The sequence below is a fragment of the Vanellus vanellus genome, assembly GCF_965231255.1.
Source record: "Vanellus vanellus genome assembly, chromosome: 1".
NCBI lineage: Eukaryota > Metazoa > Chordata > Aves > Charadriiformes > Charadriidae > Vanellus > Vanellus vanellus.
Genome location: NC_138905.1, coordinates 211397459 through 211425249, shown reverse-complemented (window position 1 = coordinate 211425249; position 27791 = coordinate 211397459). Strand labels below are relative to the sequence as shown.

The 27791-nt window shown below is 40.7% G+C and overlaps 1 protein-coding gene across 1 annotated transcript; it reads left to right on the top strand.

Annotated features, from left to right (window-relative positions):
* On the top strand, positions 1 to 27791 carry MTNR1B (melatonin receptor 1B; the record flags this gene model as incomplete). The annotated part of the gene is made up of 2 exons (XM_082489002.1): positions 1 to 211; positions 26923 to 27791. 2 exons carry the CDS (start codon positions 1 to 3, stop codon positions 27789 to 27791), a joined length of 1080 nt encoding a protein of 359 aa, XP_082345128.1.

The following is a 27791-nucleotide window of genomic DNA, read 5'->3' as shown; positions in this document are numbered from 1 at the left end:
ATGCTGGAGAATGGCTCCCTGAGGAACTGCTGTGACCCGGGCGGGCGAAGTCGCTTCGGCTTGGCGGAGCGGGAGGCGGCGAGTGCCCCGCGGCCCGCCTGGGTGGTGACGGTGCTCTCCGGCGTGCTGATCTTCACCACCGTGGTGGACATCTTGGGCAACCTGCTGGTCATCGTCTCCGTCTTCAAGAACCGCAAGCTCAGGAACTCAGGTAAGGGCTGGAACCGCGGCCCCCACCGTGGCGGCGCCCGGAGCCCCACAGGCCCCCTGGTTTCCCGCCTCTGGCTGCCCTGAGGGGACCAGCCTGCTTGTGGAGTCCGGGGCGGGCCATCCGCTAAAGGCGGGGGGACCAAAGAGACCCCCTCTATCGGTGCCCGGCCGATAATGTGTGCAGGGACCTCCCAGCGCTCGGTCCTGTGGCGAACACATCGCCCCCGCGCTCCCCTTAGCCTGTGCCCTGTCCTGCCCTAGCCCTTAAAGGGGGGAAAGCAGGTCATTAAGTGGCTCTTAATGAGACATTGTCTAGTCTCTGTGGAGCTACTGATAAGGGGAATCGATGCCATCCGATTAAAATACCGGAGAGAAAGAGCGAGCCCAAAACGGTCGGAGAAAGAAAGAAGGAACTTTAAAACTTGCTAAAGAGTACTTCTGAAGATGCGGTGCTGTGCGTGTGCGGGAAGGCGGCTCAGCCCACTCTCCGGAGTCTTCATGGGAGTACACAATAGTCGTTCACGACATCGACTTTCTTCTTGTCTCCACACCGAATAGCCTTCAACCAGAAATCGGCAAATAAAGTGGGGTGTTTTCTTTGAATCGTGTCTATAGTTTTTCTTTGTGTTGTGTTAAAATGTGGTTCTGCGTGTTTTATTTGCTAAACTGATTTGCTCCTCATCGTCGCTGGGCTCACGTGTCTCAAACTACAAAACTCTGTAGTCAGCAGCAGCTTCTCGGATTTGCCTCCCTCCGGCCAACTTCTTACCCGATTCACGTCTGTCCCACTGCATGCGGATACTCTTTCCCTCCCTTCCCTCCTGATGCCGCGGGCTGCGGGCTGCCAGCGGGCTGTTGGGTGATGCGCTGAGTTAGGCTGCTGCTCGCCTGGCTGGTGGGTATTGGTGCAGTAAAAGGTGCTACCCCCGAAATAGTGGTGTATCTACTGAAGTATTCATAGCACCAAGCAGTTGCCGAAACTGCTGGCGTCTTCGGGTCTTGAATGCCATCGTTTTGCGGTGCGCACGCGGGTCCGGGTGACAAAACTTTGAGAGCTGAGGGAAGTCAGACGCACAGCATCCACTGGCTCTGTCTCCTGCCGGGTCCAGCCCCACACGCAAGAGACAGCGGGGTGCTTTCTCGCCGTGGGGGGGGAAGGAGAGAGAGATGCTAACTTGTTTCGCCCGAGTGTTTTTTGTTTGTTGTGTTTTGTTGGGTTTTTTTGTTGTTTTTAACGGGTGTCCCTTCCCAAGCGCTTTCGTGGAAGCAGACACTCCTTCGCCCTTGTTTTAAGTTAAATGATGCTTAGGAACAGAAGAAGTTTAGGGAGGGATGAGACTTCCTCGCCCCAATCACCCGTTACACCTCTAACTGCGTGTGAGGGATGCCGGCGGGTCCCACGTCCGTGGGGCTGAGCCATCACACCCCACGGAGCAGCGCCGAATTTGAGGACGTCTGAAAGTGCGGTTTGGGTGAGCAAGGGGAGAAACGGGGAGGGAGCTGCTGCGGGCACGGGGCCCGGCCCTTTGGCTCGTACTTAGGCTGTAGGTTTAAGGCAGCCAAGCCGGTACCGAGGGCAGCGGAGCCGTACCGAGGTCGGTGACGCCTGACGCGGTGCCGTGCCGGGGAAGGCGGCATCCCCCGGTAACCAGCAGCGCCGGGAGCTCCGGGAGAAGCGGAGCTGGGCGCACCGCGGCGGTGGGAGAGGGAGCTCCCTCCCACGCCTCTGTCCCTGGGGAGCCCCCCGTGAGTCACCGGCGCCCTCCCGGCCCCTCGGCGGCGGGGGAAAGGCGGGTTCCCGGAGGGATTCGTGCCGGGGAGCGTCCAGGGAACAGGCTCTCGCTGGGAGTGCAGCCGGCCCGAGGCGTCAAATCCCGGCCGAAGGGGGGAGCAAGAGAGGGGCTCCCTTCAGAAAGGTTTGTTTCCTTCCCACGACAGCAGAGGGGAGTGGTTGGACTGGAAGAGAGTGATGTCTGGAAGAATAAGTTTCAAGATACTGATCAAAGTGTTCTGTGGCGTCCTAAGACTGTTGAAATAAGACAGGGTCTTCTTATCTAATTCAAATACTTACTAACTCATCTCCTTCTAGGATCGTCCTTAATATGATGTCACGGACCCTGTCCCAAGGATCTCTTCATCTTTGATAAGAATCATGAAGAATAGCAGGGAGTTCCTTCTGCATAATCTTAATCATAAAGTTAAATACCTTTTAAATCGCCGGGTCTTAGTTTTCTGTCAGGGAGAGATGGTTCTTGGGGATGAAGTTGAAAGAGGATAGTTTGGCAAATGTCCACAGAGGTCTTTTGAGAGAAAATTCCTTAAGGAAGGAGCAGAGTGGAAGAAGACTGCAAACTGATGTAGGTGGAGTGATGGAGGGAATGGGGAGGTGGTGGAGAGGTAAGGCAGTGCTTGGGAGCCCTTGGCCCCTGACAAAGAAAGAAGATGGACAAGCAGGTGGACTTACAGGTTTTCCTTCCTGAACAAAACAGAAACAACATGTTCATACTCACAAGGCAAGTGGATGAGGTAGAAAGTCTAATGGTGAGGAGAAATAGCATGAAAGGAATTAGACTTGTAATAAGGGATGTCAGAGAGGGACAAGATGAAGCTAGTGGAATGGTTGCGATGAGAGGGGGATCCAGATGACCGAAGAAAAAAGGAAGAGCTATAACACCATGAACACTCAATTCTCTTTGAAGAAGCTAATGAGAGATTTTCTTGGATAGGGATGAAAGTCTGGGACTTCAAATAAGCCACAGGTGTATGAAGAATAAATTAAGCAGCTCTGCCCACTTCCCTAGTACAAATAGTAATCTTCCCTTGAGAAAGCAAAACAGGGCTTTAGCATATTTCCAGGATTTATCAACACTGTTCTGTACTAGGCTTTACAGTGAAAACTGATAATTGCAAATAATGTAATTATGCATCACTCTCCTTAAAATTAAAGTGTGATCAAAAGCAAATCTATTTTAATGCTATTATATAATATGAGGCACAAGAGTGGAGTGAAATAAAATGACCCGTTAGCTTTTATATTGGTAAGTATTATGCTCAGCAGGAGAGAAATGGAGAATGGGTAGGTTGGTGCTTTTAGAGATTGCTCATTCACTCCTCAAACAGTGGGAATTTTGCCAGCCTTACAGCAGAAGGGTTGTTTCATATCATACAGAAGCCTCTTTCCCATGTTTAAATCTGGTTTTGGAGGGGGAGGGGAAAATTTGTGAAGGCTCTTCCAAGTAATGCATAGCATAATTGGTATGAATAAACATGCTTGTCTTGTTACATAACTGCACCCAGTCTTTCTGTGAGAGGCTGAGCAACTTCTGATCTCTAAAAGTGATTTAATTTACAGAAATTAATGCTTTTATCATTCCTAATTTGGGAGGGGAGTAACTTTGTCCAACACACTACAGAATTAAATAAAACTTTGTATATGGACATAATAAAATAAATTAGCCTGTCTATTTGAAATGTCAAGTGTGTTCTGAATTTTCAAAAGCAACTATTGATTTTGCGTGTCTTCAATTAAATATGCCCAGTTGAAGGCAGCTTTTAAAGTGCTAGTTTTTTGAAGTGCTAAAGTTTACATGTACTCAACAATTGCTGCCGGATGGTCAAGTATCCTGAAGGTGCATCAAGTCAATCAAAACCACTAGATGCTTTTAAGAATTTGAGGATACATTTGTATAGCCATAGCTATAACCATAACATTATGGGCTGGGGTAAGAACCCAGTGGGAAGCACTTTAGAGGGTGGGAACTGGCAAGGCATGTCCTGCAGGAGGGAGTTAAAGCAAAGCGTTTGTATTTCATTTGCCTTAAAGCCAACATAAAGTTATCAGGAGGTGAGAATTAGGCACATTAACTCAATATCATTTCAAAGAGTAGTGAGGACTTGGGACCTTTTGGCAGAAGGCCTAATATTAACCTTGGTGGACTGCCAAAGAATACATTAGCAGAAAGTGATATTTTTAGTGCATTGTGTCAACCCTCTTCACTCTCTCCGCTATTTTCCTTTCTATATATAACAGCTAACACTGCACAATGAGACTTCAAAGGGCAAGGTGCTGTTGCAACGCAAATTAAATCAAATTTCATGTTTCTTTTGCTTGTAAGAACATGGGTTTATTTGCATGTTTAGTTCTATCTAATGTGTGTGTGGCTGTAGAGAGGGACAATACTTCTCGTATGTATACCCATACAAAATTAAACATTCCTGTGCATAAAATTGTAATTTTGGTAATTGTCTGTCTACTAAATAAGCATGTTTGGCAATATAACCAAGTCTTGTACTCTTTTTTCCATGCTGTTTCCCTTTCCACAGCCTTCATTCCACATGTAAATATATGGCAGGGGGGTTGGAACTTGATGATCTTCAAGGTCCTTTCCAACCTAAACCATTCTATGATCTCCATAATATAGCTGAGGGTATGTTTTCTCCATTGTTGTATGCTGGTTTCAGTTATTCTTCATCTCTGTGGCTGTACCAGTTCTCTTTCCTTTATTCCTCCCCTTTTATTGTTCCTGTCCCCTGGGATAGGATGCCTCCTGGCATGGAATTAATCTCTTAGAACAGCGGAGATACATGTTTCTGAACTTCGTCCCTTGTGCTCCCTTTATAATCAATGAAGAAAAATAAACATTTTTAGGGCATAGTTAATCTAACTTATTTTTTAAATCTGCATCAGGATGACATGATTCAGCCCATAAAAGTGTTTATTTCTCTCCATTAAAAGCAAAGGGAAACAAAAGGGACTATCTCAATGTAGTCACCTACATTTAGGTGAGAAGAAATCAACATATGGAGTCAGAAATTATCATGTAATTCTTCTAGTAACTTGTCAAGTTGCATGTTTTCCTCCCCATCACCTCCTGTCCTCCAAGGGATCATATTGATCCAAATAAGACCAACATTAAAAAAAAAAATAATTCATTACCAATACAACTGCAGTGTTCAATATGCTTCCTGCATCCTGAAACCCCTTGGCAAAATTGTCTTTTAATATCAGCAGTGATGCTGACAAAAATATATTTTGATGAACAGAGCGTGAGATCCCACTCATGGTTTCAGCTTTTGTACTCCTGAGCTTTTGAACTCTGGATCCATGGACTTCTTAGCCCTGGGACTGTGTGTGTTTTGCCTTCACGTTCTCTCTCACTTTCAGGATCTCTAGCCTTGAAGCTGCTCAATACTAAGAAATTCAGGGGAACAGAACTTCAACATTCACAAAAGTTCATTGAAACCAACACTTAAAATAAAGGTCTTCTATATCTTTGTAATAATACTATGGTTCAAACATTTTTTTTCTTTTAACTTTGTGCTTATAAGTTGCTAATTTACAGTGGATATTTTTATTTCTGGAACTATAATTGTCATTTAATGTGCAAGGATCATTTCTCTACCTGGTGACAACTCTTGTACCATATTAATGGAGAATAAACACATATTTATCATTTAACTTTTTTTTTCCCATGTTAAATAAGCCAAATGCTTTTAGTTTCCTCTAATTAACCAGACTCTTCATTTCCCTCTTTGTTTTAGGCCTTTCCGTTCACCTATCCCAGGTGAATTAATCTGTCTTGAATAAGAGAAAATTGAACTGTTCACAGCAATGTAGATGAAGTACCAACAATACCTTCAGGAAAATAATATTAACATTCTATCTTGTTCTGTCCTTCCCTGGATGGACAAAATGGACCTGGTGTGCCTTGGAGCCACATTTTCCTTTTAGGTGATAACATCATGCAGATTATTCTTCTTGGTGCAGTCACTTGCTAATGCAGCTCTTATTTTTTCTTTTGTCTTTTCAGTCTGCAGAATTATTTTTCCTTCAGTACCCGATCTCATACCTCATGCTATTTTGCCCTCTCCACTTTCTGCTCTTTCAGTCATCAAGCAAAAAAAGATCTTGACATTTCCCTGTATCAATGTGGGCTCTCAACATTGTATTATCACAAAATTTCATTAGTTCTTTTTGTGTTTTGTGACATAATACTTCTGAATCAGACAAAATTAGTTCAATGTAGGTTATCTCCCTCTGGTCCAACACTTTTCTTTCATCGCCATCCAGGCAGTGGTAGCAACAGACTGTGTGTGGTACCCTAGCGTATGTGCTTCCAAGGCTTGATCAGTTTAGAGCAACCTCCCAGGTACAGAAAGTCCAAGTTCAGCTTTTATTAAATAAAGATGATCAGATTAGTTAGTACAGACACTTTGTGTAACCTCACATTGAATTTTATTCCATTTGTCTTCACCTGCATCTTTATTTTTCTTTTCCTTCAAAATTAGTTTTTGCAGCCTTGCCTACAATTAAGATGAGATTAAAAAGCCCAGAGATTTCTGGATTCATTCTGCCTTTGCAGCTGATTCACCACCTTAAATACAAGTGCCATGTTAGCACATGCTCTGTGGTAGGCAAATCAGTCTTCCAGAAGTGGCAATACTGTTTTAGTTTTCTCATTGCTCCCTGACTAATTGTTTTTCTGACTTATTGCTAACACCATTCATGCAAAAAAACCCCAGCAGTTGTTCCAGCATCATAGCAAGGGAGGAGGAAATGAGTAGTAAAGTGTGATAGCACCACAGCTGTGCATAAATCATGGCAAAACTGCTCTTTGGGACGCATGTGGGAACCAAGCACTGCGTCACAGCCTGGGAGAAATCAGCATTTCCCTACTGGCAGCGAGGACCAGACAACACGTTGAACCACTTCTTACAGGTCCCACACGTAGCGCTCTGTCCTTTCAGAACCCATGATACTCTCTGTGACATGAGATGTTAAAAAATTCCTGCCATCAAGTATATTCAATCTCTCTGAAATTTTTGCTTCATTGTAGATGTTAATTCCTCACCTGACAGCCTACCTTGTCGCCAAGCCCACCATTATTGTACTTATTAAAAACTGTAGCAAAATGTTTCTTCAGACCAGCAGTCGTTTTAAGTTGATTTTCAGATTCCCCCTCCCCTTTCCTTTTTCCTTTTGTTAATGTGGTGAAAGGGCATTTTATTCATTTTAGAAGTCTTTGCAAAGCCAATGAAGTTTAGGGGTTTTGTCAGTTCCCATTTTATCCATTTTTGCTCTCTCTAGCAGTTTTCTTTGGTGGACGTATCTTTTCCTATTCTTTCTAGCCTCATTTCTTGCCCCTGGTATCCTTGCTGAGACAACTTTTCCTCCAGCTAGATCTGGAAATTTTTCTTATATTTTTCCCTCTTTTGGTTGCCAGTTCCACTGAATATTTTTGTACCTTTAATATGAAGAAATGCCAAGCATCCTCCACATTCAAGTCCCTAAGCTCCTCAATACAGTTGACTTTGCTTTCCTAATTAGCTTCTTTTATTTATCAAAATGTGCAAAAGCCTTTCTTAGTTATGTCTGGTTTGTTTATTCTTCCATTTAATTTAAACAAAATAGTCTCATCTGCTTTCAATACAACCTCGTTTTCTATGACAGGCTCTTCAGGGATGTCTTTGCTCTTTATCAAAATAAAGGCCAGGGGATGTTGGCAAATAGACTCTGTATTGAAGAAGTCTACTGGGTGTATGTCCACAACTCAACAGCCATTAGTATGTTTACTATCTCCTTTACATATGAGGAGCTGCAGCGTCCCGTCATTGAATTATTTCCATTAGTATTTCCCTACTAAAACAGGTGATCTCATCCTACTGCAGGTTTCTGCGCACTTCCCTGCACGTTGTCTTTACAACTGTTCCCCAATGTTATTTTGGCTTTTACCAGGATATCATCCTCTCCCCGCCCTTTCCCCCCTCCCCCCTTAAAGAAGACTACACCTTTCAGTTAATATTGCTCTTCTCTGATCATTGGTACAATTCCATTCTAACAGAATTATTTCCATAAAGTTTGATTTTAATTTCTCACTGATTTTGGATCCCCTATTTTGTTGCATAGGTTCTCTGCTGCTTTTCTTATTACCACTCCAGCCGAACTCCTCAGTCTTTGAGCTCCTATTTTCTATATTTGTTGCCACCACCTTCCTGAAGCCAAATTTCCCCTGCCCTGGGTGTTAAATGAATAAACTATATGATCCTTTCTCAGGCTCTCTTCCCATCTCTCAGTTTCAAGTTCTTTTTATTCATTCTGCCAGCTTGGATTGCAAGCTGGTATCCCATATGCTTAGGTGAAGTCTGTTCATGAAGATAAGAAACCTCTTCTCGGAGAATACCTCCAAATGATCAATACTCCAAGTCTTTCTACATCAGTTCTAGAATTATTCATTCATGTGCCCGTGACTCATCTCATACTCCTAATTACACTTGTCTTCTTGGAGAGGAAACAGAGTAAGTTCATCAGCAATTCCATCCTCTTCTCTGTGAGACTTAGTTCAAAGAGTAACTAGCTGAGAAAATAAATCAGCAAAGTTACTTATAAAATAATAATGTTAGACTTCATTAATCTGGTAATAATTCCAAAAGTAGAAGATGAAAATGAAAATCCAGTATTGTTCATTTGCAAATTAGGAATATTACTTTAACAAAAGAAGTAACCTTCAGTGAAAGGAAGTAAACCTTGGAAATAAATTTGAAAAAAGTGAAAATCAGAGACCTAAGAATGTTCTAGATGAGAAAATTAGAGAATATAGAATTTTAAAATACTTTGGGAGTAGAAAGTTTGTAAGGAAATTATTGACCTAAAGGAATTGAAAGATGCATTTAGGAGTAAAGAAACAGACTGGATTGTATTAATGCATATGTAAACCAAATCCTAGCAACTAAGCATTAGAGTAAAATTCTAATTTGAGGCAGGTTATTCTACAGCTATAGGATAATTTGTATCCTCCTTTGAAGCACCTGGAAATACAATATCAATTGATAGTTTTAGATTATAATTTTATCCTGTAGATGAAATGATCCATTTCTCGATAAGTGAATAGGAAGCATATCACCAAGATTAGCTCCAAGACACATATTTTAGAATAAAAGGCCAAGTTCTATTTCACTGGATAAATGGAGCTATTGGTGTGATTGTCTTTAGAGGAAACAGAATAAACATTCTGTTGAAGACATATAAGGGCTTACTTGAACCTGTAATGGAAGAATCAAAGAACATATTTACATTGTGTATTTCAGCTGGCACAAGTCCACTCTACCCATGTTCTGAGGAAAAGGGAAACCAAAGGATGATGTTAGCTTGATGCTTTGCCTGCAACACCATGCCCAGGCTCTCCATAGATCCAACTCTAACACAGTCACACAGCCTTTTTCAGCTCTGAGTATGGATAAGTTTGCTTCCATCTCCCTGAAATAACCAGTGCAAACGTACTCTCAGAGACAGGAAATTCGAAGGACCTCTTGGCAGCTGTAGTATGGGAATTCCTATGTGTCTTAGTAGCACTCCCTTTGCTGCCAGCTATATCTCCTGGATTCTGGACTGGTTTTTCCTTCACAAGATTTATTGACTGCATGAGGCGTGACCTCTCTGCAGTAAAGCTCTATTCTTGGATGGACCAGCAGAAGCAATTCAAGGATTCATGGTGCTCTTTGATAGAGTCAGACAAAGAGGTAAGAGACCTAATCTACTCACAGAGAGCCAGGGCAGTTCATTTTAAAAGACTGTGATTTTTAACACTATTCTTAGCAAATATATCATAGAATGCCAAGTTGGAAGGGACTTCAAGGACCATCTGGTCCAACCTTTCTTGGCAAAAGCACTGTCTGTACAAGCATCCTGTCCAGCTGAATCTTAAAAGTGTCCAATGTTGGGGAATCCACCGCTTCCCTGGGGAGATTATTCCTACGGCTGACTGTTCTCATTGTGAAAAATTGTCCTCGTGTCCAGTAAGCATTTCCCCAGGAGTAACTTATACCCATTCCCCCTCTTCTTTTCCATGTGACTTCTTGTAAAAAAAAAAGTCTTCATCTTCTTTGTAGACACACTTTAAATACTGGAACACGGTGACAAGGTTTCCCCTAAGCCTTCTTTTCTCAAGGCTGAACAAACCCCATTCTCTCAGCCTTTGCTCGTACAGCAGGCTTCCCAGTCCTTTGATCATCTTTGTGGCCCTTCTCTGGACCCTCTCCAGCCTGTCCACGGCTTTTTTGTATAGCAGGGACCAAAACTGAACCCAACATTCCAGGTGTGGCCTGACAAAGACTGAGTAGAGTGGGATAATGACTTCTTTATCTCTGCTGATGATGCCCTTGCTGATGCAACCCAGCATCCTGTTGGCTTTCTTTGCTGCAGCAGCACACTGTTCACTCATATTGAGCTGCTTGTCCGCCAGGACCCCCAGATCCCTTTCCAGAGAACTGCTGCCCAGCCAGGTGGATCCCAGCCTGTGCTGCACTTACGGATTATATTTTTCCACCTTACAACTGTCCTTGTTGAACTTCCTCAGGTTCTTGTTATCCCACTCTTCCAGCCTATCCAGGTCTTCCTGCAGAGTGGCTCTCCCTTCTGTCCACTTCTCCACTCAGTTTGGTATCATGACCAAACTTCATCAGGGTACACTTGATCCCATCATCCAGATCACTTATGGAGATATTAAACAGCATTGGGCCCGATACCAATCCCTGGGGGACCCCACTTGTGACAGGTTGCCAGTTTGAAGAGGAGATATTTACCACCACCCTCTGGGTGCGGCCTGTCAGCCAGTACCCCACCCACCACACAGATCACTTATCTAGACCATAACGTGTCAGTTTCTCTAGGAGGAACCATGTTGAAAACCTTGGAGAAATCCAGGTAGACAGCGTTCACCTCTCATTCCTCATCAACCGAGCAGGTTACTTTGTCCTAGAAGGCAATCAGATTTGTCAAGCACAATTTGCCCTTGGTGAATCTGTGCTGGCTTTTCCCAATCATGTGCCTCATTTGACTTGTGATAGCCCCCAGGAGGATTCATTCCATAACTTTCCCAGGGACTGAAGTAACACTGATGGGCCAATAATTTCCTGTATCCTCCTATAATTTCCTGGATATATATTCACCAGATGACTTGAACCATTCTATTGAGGATGTTACAGGAGACTACATTCATCTCATTAAATCAGTGATAACCTGTTCTCTGCCTCTGAGAGTAAATTTTACTCCTACTATAATTTACACCTATTCTGGGTACCAATATATTCAGATATGCTTCAGATTTTAGCTTCTTAGAAGTTATCCTTTACAAGAATATATTTGGTACCTTGACATAGACTGTAAGGTAGATTGCTTTGTTCCCAAGAATACTTACGAAAACAGCTATGTTATCCTGAGCTGCTAAAACAAAACATTTTTTTCCTTCACAGAAACAAAGGAATACTGTGGTAATTCTCATCTTCCTAAGAATCAATCTGAGCAGTTGTTCTCGTTTTTAAACTCACACTTGATATGGGCATAAAACAGATTTCCTGATAGCAAAAGCTAACAGAGATATGTCTAAATCACCGTGGGTGCAACTCCATTGTCCTCCTTAACAACAGTAGCTGCTTTGGAAGTTTCTGGTTTACTTTTGGTCTCAATGCTGATAAGGACTAAACTATATCAAGAGAGTCAACATTTTCTTGACATTTCAGCTGTGTATGGGACAGTCACGTCTTGACATGACAACAGATAACACCCTAAACACATTCATCAAATGACTGGGATCTTGATTGCCTGGATTCTTTTCTGATTATTTATTAATTATAGGGATCTTTTATTACACTGTTTAACAAATGCTGCTTAAATTATGTCTGAAGAAAAAACATAACCTTTCTCACAAAGTTACTATTTTTTTCAGCTGCTTTTTATGGACTTGGCTCATTTTCAATGTTTAAATACCCATATGAAGATTATAATAATATTACATTACACTTCCACAAACCCTGTCATCTTTCTGCTATAGAACAACATCTGTTCATCTGTTGTTTTAGATTGCCATATTTACACAACGAGGGCAACAACTGTTGTCAGAAAATATCACATACAGCCACTGGAACTAGCAGTCTGACTAACAGAAAAAATATCTGCTTAATACACCAGCCTTGTAAATAAAATTATCTTAACTGATTATAACTTTAGAGCTAGCATCAAATTGTAAAATATATCACTGCAAAAAAGGCAGGGACCTATAAATGGCATCCTCATGTCTCTAAGATTTGCTTAAATCCTGCCTGAAATCCTCCATGTCCTCTCATTCTAAAGCCAATTACCTCAGTATACACAGCATTTCATTTGTGTTCAAATAGGGAAAGGGACCTTATGTCAGATGACTGTCATCTATAAATATGTGTGATCTAATCAATCTAGGTATTTTTATTTCCTACTTTTCATTCAAGTAAAAATAATCTACTTACTAAATATTATCTGCATATCTTTTTTTTCTAAAGTATCTATTCAAGCTATTCATGCTGTGCAGATCCTGCCCGTGGTGAAGTTCACCAGCATTTTAGTCTTTTTAAAGATGTTCCTAGAAGCAGACAACTCCGTTCAGCTTTTCTACTGACAAGTAAAAGGATGTTATATTAAAACATGCGGCTTCGCTTCAAGACAAGTAAAGACACACTGGTGGCCTAGTTGCTAGGTGCCAACTGGGAGCTACCCCATCCCTCCTTTCTGTGAACTACAACTTATGGTTCTTAAGACTCTTGGGAATCTATATGCAAGAGACTGAGCATTCCAGCCAACTCGTCTGAAATCAGCTGTTACTCGCTGGAATGCACAGGGTGCAATTTTTCGATTGTTACAGAGGAAAAGTTTCACTTAACAGCTGGAATTTCCATCTTCACTTGGACAGAACTTTTGGTCTGCAAATTCAAGACAGCATGCAGCTTTAACACACCTTTGTACTTTCTTCCATGTTGTCCTTTAAAGATAGAAGGTCATCATTTTTAGCCTCTCAGGTAAAAGTTAATTCCGCTATTTTCTTAAAAGCACCTCAGCAAACCTCTTCTGATACAGTAAACTACACAGTACCTGCTACTGCACTTCTCTGAAGCAAAGCCACTCATTGCTGAGGGTATTCATTGAGGCTGTTAACAATTCTGAGTTCAGACTTAAGGACTGCATCCTTTCTGTATCCAAGAGCTGCTGAGAATGGCAGGTGTTACCCAGTGTTCTGAATGCAGACAGATGCAGAAAGAGTCAGCACACCATTACTTCTACATATGCATGAAATGAAAATAACAAGTTTCCCAAGGTGCTCACGAGCCAAGGAACTTACTGGGCATCAAGCTGTTCAGAAACAGCCCCCGTTTTACAGCTATGTGCAGAATTGCTTAATTTCATTATCTACAGAGTTAAAATTCACAAAAAGCAGATGTGAATGGCTTTACACAAGGAATACTTCTGAAGCAGAGAGAGGACCTTTCCCGAAGCTTTCCTACAGGAATCAGCTAACTACGCTATTAAAATGTAGCTAACTACCAGATAAAACTGGTAACTTCTCTGGTAGCTACACTAAACCAGGTAACTAAACAGGTAATTAACTGGTAACTACACTAAACTAGCTAACTACACTATTCAAAGTTCCACCAAAGCTGATCGTGCATTCTCTCCTGAGTAAAATTCTATGCTCTTCCAGATCCCCAGGGCTTCATTCATTAAATGTAAATAAATATCATCTGCAAAGGACTGAGGGATAAGTACTTTGGAAACTGTAAGAGGTGCAGCTACATATTCCTTCTTTTACCCTCAAACACTGAGGGTACCATTGAGGCCAAAAGAACTTATTTGAAGAGTTGAAATGCCTTCCACAACACTTCCAGAAATTTCATGTATAATTTATTTTCAAGACAGGATTACAAGCCTGTAGGTAGCCTCAGCCTATGAGAATATGTGACATGTTTCCAATTAGTGTCTTATTCTCGGCTATTGCTTCTTAGATTAATTATATCATAACCTAAGCAAAGTTTGACTTAATTAATGGTTGGAAGACAAGCAGTCAATAAAATTGGAGGATGCTGTAAGAAGGTACCACTTCTGATTCATTAATAAGGTAATGAATATTTGATGGAGTAACTAATCCTGGAAACCTTTTCCAAAACAATGAAAGACAAGAAGGTGATTGGTAGTAATCAGCATGGGTTTACAAATGGAAAATCATGTTTAACCGAGCCTTTACAATGACATGATTGGATGAGGGGAGAGCATTGAATGTTGTTTACCTTGATTTTAGTAAAGCTTTTGACACTGTCTCCCATAACATCCTCATAGACTAGCTGAAAAAGTAGGGGTTAGATAAATGGACATGAGGTAGATTGAAAACTGTCTGCATGACTGGGACCAGGGAGTTGTGGCCAGTGGCACAAAGTCCAGCAGGAGGGCAAGTGGTGTGCCTCAGAGTTCATTACTGGGACGAATACGGTTTGACTTCTTCATTTATGACCTGGATGATGCGGCAGGTTGTACGCTCAGCAAGTTCACAGACAATACAAAACTGAGAGGAGTGGTTGATACACCAGAAGGTCGTGCTGCCATTCGGAGCGACCAGGACAGGCTGGAGAAATGGGCTGACATGAAGTTTCATGACTTCATGAAGTTTCCCTCAACAAAGGGAAAAGTGAAGTCCTGTACCTGAGGAGGTCCATGCACCAATGTATGCTGTGGGACACCCAGCTGGAAAGCAGCTTGGCAGAAAAGGACCTAGGGATTCTGGTGGACAGCAAGCTGATCATGAGCCAGCAATGCACCCTTGCAGCAAAGAGGGCTAACAGCTTCCTGGGCTGCTTCAGAGCATTGCCAGAAAGCCAAAAAATGTGATCCTTCCCCTCAGCACTGATAAGGCCACACCTGGAATGCTGTGTCCAGTTCTGCTCTCCTCAATGCAAGAAAAATATGGACTTACTAGAGTGAAGTCCAGTACAGGGCCACAAAGATGATTAGGGGCTTCGAGCATCTTGCATTTGAGGGTGGGCTGAGAGAGTTGTGACAGTTCAGCCCGGAGAAGAGAAAGCTCTGGAGGATCTTAACAGTATGTTTCGATAGCTGGTGGAAGGGAATGAAGAAAAGGCAGACAGAACTCCTCCCTGAGAGGACAAGAGACAATGGGTACAAATAAAAAACCATGAAATTGCGTCTGAACACAAGAAAAATACTTCACTGTGAGGGTAGTTAAACACTGGAACAGGTTGCCCAGAGAGGTTGTGGAGTCTCCATCTGGGGAGATACTGAAAACCCAACTGGACATAGTCCTGGGCAATCTGCTCTCACTGACCCTGCTTGAACAGGGCGCGCTAGACTAGATGATCTCCAACCTAAAAGAGTCTGTGATTTGGTAGTTTTATAAAGCTCCAGCATGACACAAAAATTTGCTGTAAAAAACTTGTATTTTAGCCTAAGTACTGGTGGAAAGATTTTCATCTGACATAGTTGTCAGACCCCTGTTAACAGAACTGGCTTGCAGACACATAGGTAGGCTTTGATTCATCCTGTCTTCTGACATCCCTGATTTCTGAAAAGCTTGGAAAAGCTTTGGAAAAGACCAAACAGTAAAAGAAAGCGAAGCTGGAAATAAGTTTGCAGTAGTACTAGTGCCTTTGGTTGCATGTCATTTTATCTGTTAAACAAGGGGTAGCCCTTTGATAAATAACAGGAGGAGAATAGCTTGTGTTCACAGAGCTCTGTATTTGCAGTATACAGTGATACTGAAAGCATCTGGGAGGTAAACTCTCATTAATCTTCTGCATCAGTAGGTTCAACCCTTAACTGAAACATAATAATAATTTTCCAAAAAAGAAAACAAAGCAGCACACCTCACACTTTTAATTACATCAACACAAGTCACCTGAAAGAAAATGCTCTACTTAAAGAATTTTCTGTTGAATGGAAAGGCCTAATACTGAGATAATGCAACATTATTTGATTAACGGGGAACTGGTATCCTTATATGCCTTTGTCTTGTTACATTAGGGGTCATGATAGAAACAAAACTTAAAATTCAAAGACACCCCCACCAAAAGTCAGGTAGTGTACTGGCATATTCCAGGTATTTTACTGGCATAAAATACAGTGGTAGAAAGTGACTGTTGAGCTGTGGAAATACAGAGCAGTTATACTCAAGGACACAAAGTCTACCTGTGAAACCTCTCAAGTGATCGCAAAAATACTTGTTACTAGATTCACAGGTGAGGTTAGAGCCTATGAACAACAGATTGTTTTCTGAATTACTTTTGGTGTTAAGCAATATTTTCCTTTCTGGGTTTATGCTTTCTTTTGCAGTTATTAAAAGAAAAATATGTAAAATATTAATCGGATGCTGAAGCAGGACTTGTAAAAAGATGGTTTAACCATAGTGATTTGCCTAGAAAAAATGATCTACTGGTAAGCGAGGTAAAATAGTCTAATTTTGCCTATGATTATGGTCCTAGGTATGAAACATTAACTAAGGAATCCAGAGTCTAATTTCAGCACTGGACATTTGTTGCTTCGAAGTTGAGCAAAAAATAACTAATTTGAGATCCTGTAGTTATGCCTTTACTTAGATAATCTCAAAACAATGTGATCCTCTTTAGCCACTCGGATGAAACCCTTGGTAGGCTAGGATCATAAGGACTGTAAAGCTTGCTAAACAGTCAACTTCCTGGTTAAATATGAAGCAAAATTATCTGGTCTGCTTACGGAGAGCAAACAAAATAATGAAGTACATGACCATCAAACACAAGATTCTCATGTGATATATATACAAAAGTGATTTCCATTTGACCCTGATTTAATAAAAATGACATTGGTCTGTCCCAGTTTGCAGGTGTATTCACCCAGTAACATCACAGGTGTGACTCGGTACTTCACACGAAGTCACTCACTGCTGTTTCTGGACCACAGGCCAGCAGGTCGCTCACTTGGGTTCCAGCTAGAACTGTCACAGAGAATGAGTGTGAATGGCTAGGTGCAGTCAATAGTGCTCAGGGATCATCAAAGTAGCACGTGGAAAAGGATTCTGCATTCTGCAGCCTGGGTAAGCTGAACCTAGTATTTGAATGTCTAGATAAGGAGGGAAATTCTAGCCCTGCTAAAGCCAGTGGGAATTGGTTTCCAAAAATATTGTTGCTGGGATCTGGTGCCTCTTCCTTCTTTCTGTGCGACCCTCACCTCACTCCACCGCCCAGGTGGAGACTACTCCACCCCCCAGGTGGAGCAGCCAATATTTTAGAAGAGAGTACACAATCACTTTCTGCAAAAGCATTTTATTTACTCATCTGTTTACATGCTGTTACAAACCTATAAGCATCATTATAAGATGAGTCATGTCAGTGTACTTTGCTTTAAGACCTTCTTTCCAAAAGAAGCAGATGGCATAGATTGACAGCAGCTTCTGAAGACATTCATCTTCCTATGCATGTACAGTGATGAGGCCTTCCAAAAGCTCAGAACAAAAAGGGCAAGACTTTTCCTCACTGGAAGCTTATAACAGCCATTTTCATCAAGTATCATCTATTTTCTTCCTCAGCAAAGTAGGAAACAAAAGAAAGGAAAATAAGATCATAATGAAGGGACTCCAGAGAATATGAGAAGCATTGGCAACTTGTCAACCTAAGTGTTCCCCATATTAGATGTTCCCATATACTGTATTTACTGCAGTGTATCAGATCCCCTTTTATAGAATCCCCAGATTGCCTTAGGATCCCCTGCTGTGTCTGCTAGTTGAGCATAGGTATCCCTAAAAGTCCATAGCAGCGATTATGGGCTTAGATTTGATTTCTTTTTGCAGCTGTAACTAGTTTGCATGTACATGCTTTGCATGTACTTTTTCCTGTTTGCATAACTGTCACGTGGTGCCAGTCCTTCATCTGGAGACCCACAGAGCGGTTGAGTAAATCACTGTGGAAACTACCACTTGCATGTCTTCATTTCCATAAGAGGAGATCCCAACCCTTGTACTCGTGAAAATGCTCTGTTCTGTTTAAACAGGTCTACAAGGCAAAGCTCCAAGAGATACCTTATCATAGGTAACCAAATCTCTTGGCTAACTGGTGCTGAGCATGTCCCATAGTCTGAATTAGTCCCAATTTTATTCATTTGATACATCTGCTGGATATTTTTAATATCTCCTGTAATATCTTGAGCTTTATATTTAAAAATGGAATTATTTTATGTTCTGGGGTTTGATAGTTTAGTTTTTGTTTAGTTTGTTGTTTTTTTTTTTTAATTCAACTCATCTGCTAGCAAATATTAAAAAAAAAACCACCCACAAACCAACCAGCTTAACAAAACAAAATACAAGATTTGTTTGCTCAAAATTATTTTCATTCTTTAATTTCCTGTCCTCCTTTCTAATAGAAGTTGGAAGATAAGTTATTCTCAGGACCTGAACAATGTTTTGTTCCTGTAAGAGAGAAAAAAAAAAATCCAACATCATTTCCTTTGACACAAATTCAGGCTAAAGACAGTACCAAAGACGAAGGTAATAGAAGGTAATAGTGAAGGTAATAGAAGATTAGCTAGCCTTTCACACAATATGAATTAATATCTCCCAGGACAAAATTAAATTTTGTCCAGAGTTTTTAGCAGTGAAACGTCCTTACTTTATTTGCTTCCCCACTCTAGTCTTTTATAGTTGATCTGAACCAAGTTTAATTTTTTCTTTTTTTTTTTTTTAAAAAAATAACATCCTACAAAATGCTACATATTTCACTTTTTTTCTATGAGACGCAATACAGTGTTGGGAGACTGAAAAAAAATGTTATTAACAATAATAGGTTGCCTAGCTATTTATAGGCTCTGACTAGATTGCACCTGTTGTGTTTTACAGCTTTTCATATTAGCCCCTTTGTCAGCAGTAAATGAGTTTTCATACTTGCGGTTGTTCCTGTAGGTTTCCTATTCTTCATTGGTTGAAGCAATCAACAGCTGTGATTACTTCAAGTGAAGAAAATTAAGCTGATATGTACTGACAGATACAGGAAACACAATTTCTTTCATGAATTAGTGAAAAACCAGCCTGTTTTTGTTGTTAGTCAGTGATTGTGCTCAGCAACTGGAGGTTTTGAAGCGGGGCTGTCGGTGGTGCCCATGGCGGTGAGCACAGAGTAAATCTCTTGGCTTCATTCCCTGCATGACAAGCAACAGTAGGGGCCTCTCACCATCCTAGACCACCCTGAAGGCAAGATCCTGACCTCAGTGTGAGGGCATTGCTATAAAGGAGCCTGCTGCAAAATGCAGCTCCGATGCAGGTGCCTAGACGTACAAAACAAGGTTATTGCCCCTTCAAATATTTTGCCAAGAAAACCGGTCTGGTTGTGTAGAGGAGTGGCTGGCAAGGACTGCAATGAGAATGCCATACTGCTCCACTACAACAGGGGAGCCCGAGAAGGAGCTGTGCTTCTGAATGGTGTCACTGAAGCCTACTGTCCTCATCATAAAAGTAGTTGTATTGGTACAGATTGATAGTCTCATACATAGCTAGCCTCATAGTCTGTCTTTAATTGTAGATGTAAACACTCAGGGGAAAAAAAAAAAAAAAGAGAACAGAGCAACCCTATATGATACTTCTCCTATATGCTCTCAACTTGTGATTCCTTCCAGCTCAGAGGATTTCCTGAACCTGTTATGTTGTGTCAGTATAGTAACCTTCAACTGATGTCTCTTTCAAGCACTTTTGCAGCCTTCCCTTGAATACAGGTAAAATTTTTGCACCTACAAGATCTGTTAAGGAGTTCCATAGGTTTACTACCTATCACAGCAACCGTCTCCTTTGGTTGGTTTGTTTTTTTTTTGTTTTGTTTTATTTTGCTTTGAAACTTACTGATGAAGAGCACTCTACAATATGAGTGATAACCTGTGTGTTCTGGTTCTAGGGTGAAATTCTTGAACATAACCTAGAAAGAGTCAAGCAGGCTAACCCCAGAAGAGCAGCAGGGCTGGTGAGTAGGGCACTCTCTGGGGACGATGAGAGACATAGGCTCAAGCCCTTTTTCAAAGAAAGGCTCTTCCATCATGGAAGTGTCCTAACCACCAGGCGATAGTGAATTCTCTAGAAGAGCCTGTCTTGCTTCTTCTGCTTCCCCTTTTCTCTCTGAAAACACCCAATACCAGGAATGTTCCTGCAATCTCAGAAGCCCAGGAAAGTATGTATCGCCCTATAAGCGTACTATCTGATTAGCGATCAGACTTTAGCTATGGAAGAATCAGCCGCTTGCTTTTGCCTTCTGCTCTGCCAGACGGTGCGACGCACTGTCTCTGTTGTGGCTGGCGCGCTAGGTGGCAATAGAGAGTCACCACTGTCCCTACTCGCACCAGAGCAAGCCACAGGTGAACAAAATTTTACACCTAAGGGTTACAAATCTCAAACCTTTACTAAGTTTTTAACAGCACAGCACTAGAAATATTTTTGTGCACCTGCAGTCTATGATGAAACTCATGGCAGCAAACTGTCAGCAATGGTTCTCCCATATTTAACAAAAAGGAGAAGAAGCCTGAGCACACAGGAAAAACGGAGGCTTTGCTCACTGGGTTTCATTCATACCTAGCTGCCAAGCATGCCAAAATCATGATCTCAAAAAAAATATTAATAACAGTGCAACCCAGGTGCCTCTTTTGAGCAAGACTGTATTGACACCTTAGAGCTATCATTTACGAGCCCAAAATTCAGCTCCTGCAAATGTAGCATCCAGCACCAACTCATAGTTGCAAACCGAGAACACAAGTCTGTCCCAGCCCAGCAGTCTGCAAGTCACTAAACCGCAGTCTCGAACTCCTTTTTATATGCAGAGCTCCTGTTCCTGTGAATTCTGCATTCTACGCATTGCAGCACAACTTGAAAAAGGGGTGTACAGCACATTCTCCACCAAACTAATTCTCCCACAGTGGGGTGTTTGTAGTATTTCATCTTAAAAAGAAAAGTTGCTCTTCTCATCGTCTACATAATAGCGTAGTGCTTTCATCTAGAACGTTGATGACTAAGGTTTGAACCCTATTTAGGTTTGGATTCCAGAATTTTCTGTGAAAACACAGGTGTCTAACTTTCAGGGTGTCTAGGCCTGGATTTCTTCTGAACAAAGGCTTTAAGTACATATTCCCCTTCTGCTCTGCGTATAGTACTCCCAGTGATGGTAGAGAATTTTCCTTATACATATCACAGGATAATTATACTCACCAAATATTTTAAAAAGCTTCATAGAACTTAACGTTTTCTAAAAAGAAATAATCTCAATGTTCCACAGATCAAAGCCCAGCCTTGACTTATTGTCTATGTTATATTTTTTGTTATAGGCTTGAAAATACTGCAGTTCTAGTGAAAATATATTGCCTGTCCCTTTCCATTACATCAATGTCTGCAGTATATCCCACTAATATCTGAAATCATGAAACATAACTACAAAGCAGTGTATCACCACTCTTAATCTGTCATATTCAAAGAAAACAAAAACCCTCCTGGCACTTGTTTTGAGCATTATGTTAAACCTTCTGTTAGTAGCACACCGTTGAACATTATAGTAAATTAATATGTCTTGGTAAATCAAAGATTACCCAAGATCTCGGCCTGTAGTGGCACAGGGAATTCAAATATCAGTGTGTGAAAGACTTAATTCTCTGCTCCACATGCTGCTGGTTGTCCACTTCTGGCGGCTTCATTCCTGCTGACATGAATGGAGTTACATACGAATTAGGCCAGCACGTTTTATTTTTTCTCATGGATTGTGAGGAAAAAAAAGAGTTGACATAGGTGATTTTAAAAAGATTTACAGGTGACCTATTTAAACAAAAAATCAAAAACTACAAGAGCTTAAATAGTCTAAAAAATTGCTAATCGAAGAAGCCAAAACTAAAGACAAAAATTAGTAGTGAAGAAGTATGAAGCATCGACCTTTCTCCAGGAGCAGCTAACATCTCCTTGCATGCCATTTGAGCCAAATATGCTGAACCACTCTGGAAAGAGAAACAAAAACCTACCCAGTCCTTAGTTTTGCCTGCCTACCTGGTGCCAGTTCTTCATTCCCTCCAGATTCATGTTTTTCTTCCCACATTAAAGGGCAAACATTAAGAAGAACCCCCTACAACCAAGCCTGAAATGAACTGAAGCCCAGTGGAAAATATGATAGGTCAGAAAAGGTAGGTGTCGCTGGCAGCATCAAGAACCAGCAATAACCAGGAATTCCATTTAAAAGAAGTTTATAAGAAGTCCTGGCTCTGAAAGCATAACCTTCTATCTTATGTAATTCTTTCATAAAGTATGCCAAAAACTAACTGAAATTTTGAGAAAGACAATCAGCTGAAGAAACAGTGAGTACCCATGTGTACACGGACACACATATAATGAAGAAGCTCCAGGATTGGGACCAGCTACACAGTTCCATCACAGTAATCACCTGTTTTGCCAAAATCCTGAACTCTGAGCTGGAAAACCACACATGCCTTGCTCAGGTTTGCACTCAGGCTGACACTTAGAATAATGTGCTGCTTAAATGGTTTGTTTGACTGAGCAGATAGGTCCTTAGTTCCGGTCTCAGAGCTATTCTTATACAACCAGGAGTGGAGACAGACACGTGAAGTCAGTTTTACACCAATTTGCTCTTAGTTGAGTATGCTGCTGTTTTATCTGGTCCAGACCCTGAGACTCACTTTAATGAGGATTCAGTAGGGTTTGAAGCCTGGAAATTGTATTTAAGCCTGGTTCTCAAAAGGTGACGTTGCGCAATAAAATTCAAGATAATCCTTCATCAGAGCTGCATAGTTTCTATTATTAATTATAGACAAGGGGAGATTAAAGAGGACCAGCCTTCTTGACTGAAGGACTGATTGCTTTCTTCAAGCGGTTATATACGCCTCTTCAATCTCCATGTTGGTCTAGACTCAAACAATAGATCCAATAAGCCACTTGCTGTAGTGAATCCTGGCTAACATGCCTTGGGGTTAACACACTGCTATTTCTTTCTGTCTAAAGATAAGATCTGCTCTTCTAAAAGTTGTAGGAACTCTGAAAGGGGTTTAAGATTTGATTTTTTTTTCTTTTACATCCAAACATAATTCAAGTGCTTAATTTTTGTCATTGCTGATGCTCTTGTTATATGGACCAAATGCTTTCAGTATTTCACATTCTTGTTAATGAGAGGTCTTTATTTTCTTGTATCTGATTAATGCCTCCTTTAAGTCTATGACAATTCTCCCATAAACATCAGCAAGTCATTATTGAGGCCTAAAAGGCAGATAATTTACAGCAATATAACATAAAATAATATAATTAAAGGTAATAACATTGAGGTTAAAATTATGAAAATAACATTTTGTTTCCACAAATTGCTGGTAGTCAGAAACAAAAATTATAACCCACCAGCAACTTCCATACCAAGCTTAGTATCAGGATCAAGGTTACATTTACTAGAGAAAGGTCAGGTCACAGCTAAGGAAGGATTTTGTATACAAGCAGCATATCACTTGCAGAAATTTGGAATTATGATTGAGGCTATACAACTTTTTTTTTTTGTTTTCCTTTAATGCCGTACAGGAAAGAACTACAAGATTAGACTCGTGTATTTTGTGAACATTTTAAAAACTAGAGCAAAAAAGCATTTTGTATGCTCAATGTTTACATAAAAGTAACTGAAAAGTAACTGAAGTGATATCTTGTGTCTTTGACTATAAGGCTGTCTAGAAACTGAGCACAAATTTGGTCTATTAGAACCCTTCCAGTTTTTTAAGTTTGAGTACAAGGGCTACGGGAGTCTGGCAGAGGAACAAAAAAGGGGGCTGAAGAGTGAGCTAGCACTAGAGAAATGCCTCGTGTGTATGGACAGGCAGTCTGTCAGTCTAACTTCTTCTGGAGACTGTCCATTACTGTGAACTCTGCAGAGGAGCGATTGGCTTCATTTTGTAGAATGATAGGACTCATTTACTTCATTAAAGTTAAGATCTTGCTCCTTTTCCTTTAGTGCGGTTAAATACCTACTGGTAGCTGTCAGAGTGATATCACAGAAAAACTCTAGTTCTTATCATTCTCAGCCAGCATAAAAGGCTATTTAATTATAAACAGTACTGGTTATTAGAGGGGTTTTTGAGCCTTAAGCCCAAACAAAGAGCTTTCCCGCTTACATTCCAACTGAAGATATAACGAAGTAAGAAATCTGCAAGAGTAACTCTGAGTTTTCCCGTAAGGTTAGGATATGGAAATGGAAGAAAAAATAACTATCCTGAGTCATCAATCCTTGGTATTTAAAAAAATCTGCCAGTACATTATAGTCATATTCATTCATTTTCTGCCTTGCCTGTCCCCACTCCTTACTTTTGTTGCTGCACAGTAAACCAAGTTCGACAGTAGGAGGGGAGGGGGCAGAGAAAAATGCAACAGTCTGCACAATAGGCTGCACAGAAACAATTTTCCTGCCTTGAAGCTAGGGTTTTGTATGCTAAAGAAAAGAGGAATGGATGCAGAGGAGTACGTAAGGATGAACACGACTGCGGCCAGGGGCAAGCAGAGCTAAAAGGATCTGCATGCAATGTATAACAACTTGTTAAACAAATGTGGAACAACCAAAACACCATCCAATAAAAAATAAAAAGCCATGAAATATAATTCATCATTTTAGCCAGTTTGAAACCAAAGAAAGAAACAAAACCTTTAAAAAATGATTGGTGATTGCAATTGCTTCTGGTTTTGGGAGAGACATTAGAAGTCAATTGTCTTTTCAGAAGGCAGATGCTTAGCCCTTAAAAGTCCTGACCTTTCCTAAAAGTTTGTTCTGTGATTAAATTCCTACAATATCAAGTTCTATCATCAAGTTTACAAGAGGGTCTGAATGCTCCCTTTTTCCTGTTATTTGCGGCAACAAAACCAATATGCAAGAATGCTTCGTGAAATACCCATCTAGTTCTGTTGCACCCAAAGTCAGTGTTGGAACTTTCTTTTTTGTGCACCCAATTATCAATGTTTAAAACAGCACAGATGTGTATCTTTTTGAGTCCCTGGCTAGATATTTGGCTTTTAGTAGATACTGCTTGTAATTAAAAGGTCTTTCCATTCCAGTGAGCAAATGTGTTTCTTATGAATGAATAGAAACTTCTGTCTGATGAAAATGAAACCTAGGAATAAAGTCCATCAGGTAAATTGTGGAAATAGTTATAATAATTCCAAGTAGATGAGCATTCTGTGGTTTCTGTTTAGTTACAGACAGCAAAAAGTTACCTCTTTGGTTATATTACAATGTGATGATAGCCACTCCAAATGCTGTGTCTGAGGTGTATCAAGGAGCGTTTACTTTCTCCTAGCACTTAAAAGGCATCTAAGAGCTCTGATTTCTTAAAATGTTGATTACGTATTTTTTATGAATAAGAAAAGTGTCTCTCTACTTTTGTAGATTATTCATTGCAGTAATATAATACTAAACTTCATTCCACAGTCAGCCACAGAGAAAGGAAAAAACATCGGGCCTTACTTTGCAGTGCACAGCGTGAACACTCGGCCCTGTAAACAGCCATAAAAGTGACAAATCGCTTGAGGCCTCTATAGATATTGCACCATTTTCCTTTTCTGTTTTAAAGTGATGTATTATGTTTGTGACTAGTTCATTGCTAACTCTCCTTATTCATTGCAGCTGGAACTGCATATAGGTGAAATTCTGCCATTTTTTGAGGAGTTCAGTCCTACATGGTTCTTGGTTTTATGGCTCCCAGCTAATGACGTCCTTATCCACAGCATTATTTCTGTACTTAAAATTAAATGGAGAACTACTTTCCTTGATGAGGACCAGAAAGCTCAGAATTTGTAGAATTGAGCATCTAACTGCTCTTTTAAAAGAATAATTATGTTCCCCGCACAATTTTAAAAGCTACTTGGGTCTTTTGCACATCTGTTCACACTGTGAAGGACAATAAGCAAAATAGTGAGTATGCAAAGCAGAAATGTGTTTTATGCTACCTAAATGCCAAGAATCTAAAGTTAGTACCTCTATTTTCTGTCTCCGGGGAAGTTCCTAAAGAATGATTTTGCATTTCATTTTTCAGGAATATAGTTTTCTATCTCACAATTTCATTAAAGTATCCTTAGATGCAATGTCCAGAAATTTGAAACTGATGACAAGGACGCTGTTTAGAGAGAGAAGATAAGTCTCAACCATATCCCCAAAATGTCTTTAAACGTCAGCAGCAGAAAAGGATCTAAAGGCTCCGTCCATGAATTTGAATACATTCTCTTGCATTCCTGCATTTTTCCTATGTATAATTAACTATGCCTTTCTACAGAGGATGGTGAAGGCAATTCTCTCTTCCTTAGTCAATCCAATGCGAAAATAACTGCAGTATGGGTAGGCCATTCATATAAAAAATATCTATACTATAGACTATTGTGTGGCATTTTAGGATATACATAAAACACCACATCTGTCTAATCCCTATAGACCTAGTCTTTCTATGTCCTTCCCCTTGATACCTGTCAAGCCTGTTAGTACTCCAGTGATAGGTTGGAATGGGATACCAGCTTGCCTACCTGGCACAATTTAGACTTTTTTTCTTTTTAACATTATCTGATCCAGCTGTGGAGTTAGCTAGACTGAATAAACTCAACACATGTTTATGTAATGGCTCATTGATGGTTGTGTTTAATGAAGATTAAAATAGAAAGGAGGGTATAATTCAGTCACCAGCAGATTTGAAACATCATGTTGCTGCAGATATTTCCGTGGTGTTCTAAGCCGAATTGTAAAATTATTTCCCACACAGACTTATTGGTCCTATATACCTGACGCTTGCTGACATCATCAATAATTCAATATTGCAGATATCCAAAATAATATATCATATTTTCTTCTCGTTCACAACTATGCTCGCTTTCAGACTTATGTCTATATATTTTTCTTCTTCCCTAGGTAATGCCTTTGTGGTGAGCCTAGCTTTCGCTGATCTGGTGGTGGCCTTGTATCCATACCCACTGGTGCTCTTAGCTATTTTCCACAATGGATGGACGTTGGGTGAAATGCATTGTAAAGTGAGCGGCTTTGTGATGGGACTAAGTGTAATAGGCTCTATTTTCAACATCACTGCAATAGCAATAAACCGATATTGCTATATATGTCATAGTTTTGCCTACGACAAAGTGTACAGCTGTTGGAACACGATGCTGTACGTCTCCTTAGTCTGGGTATTAACAGTAATTGCAACTGTGCCAAATTTTTTTGTTGGCTCTTTAAAGTATGATCCACGCATCTATTCATGCACATTTGTTCAGACTGCAAGCTCCTACTACACGATAGCTGTTGTGGTAATTCACTTCATCGTCCCTATCACCATTGTGAGCTTCTGCTACCTTCGAATTTGGGTTTTAGTGCTTCAAGTCAGAAGAAGAGTCAAGTCAGAAACAAAGCCAAGACTAAAACCAAGTGACTTCAGAAACTTTCTTACCATGTTTGTGGTTTTTGTGATTTTTGCCTTTTGCTGGGCACCTCTAAACTTCATTGGACTGGCTGTAGCCATCGATCCTATGGAAATGGCACCAAAAGTTCCTGAATGGTTGTTCATTATAAGCTACTTCATGGCCTATTTCAACAGCTGCCTTAATGCAATAATATATGGACTTCTTAACCAGAATTTTCGGAATGAATACAAACGAATTTTAATGTCACTGTGGATGCCAAGACTTTTCTTCCAGGAGACATCCAAAGGAGGAACTGATGGTCAGAAGAGCAAGCCTTCGCCTGCTTTAAACAACAACGACCAAATGAAAACTGATACCTTGTGA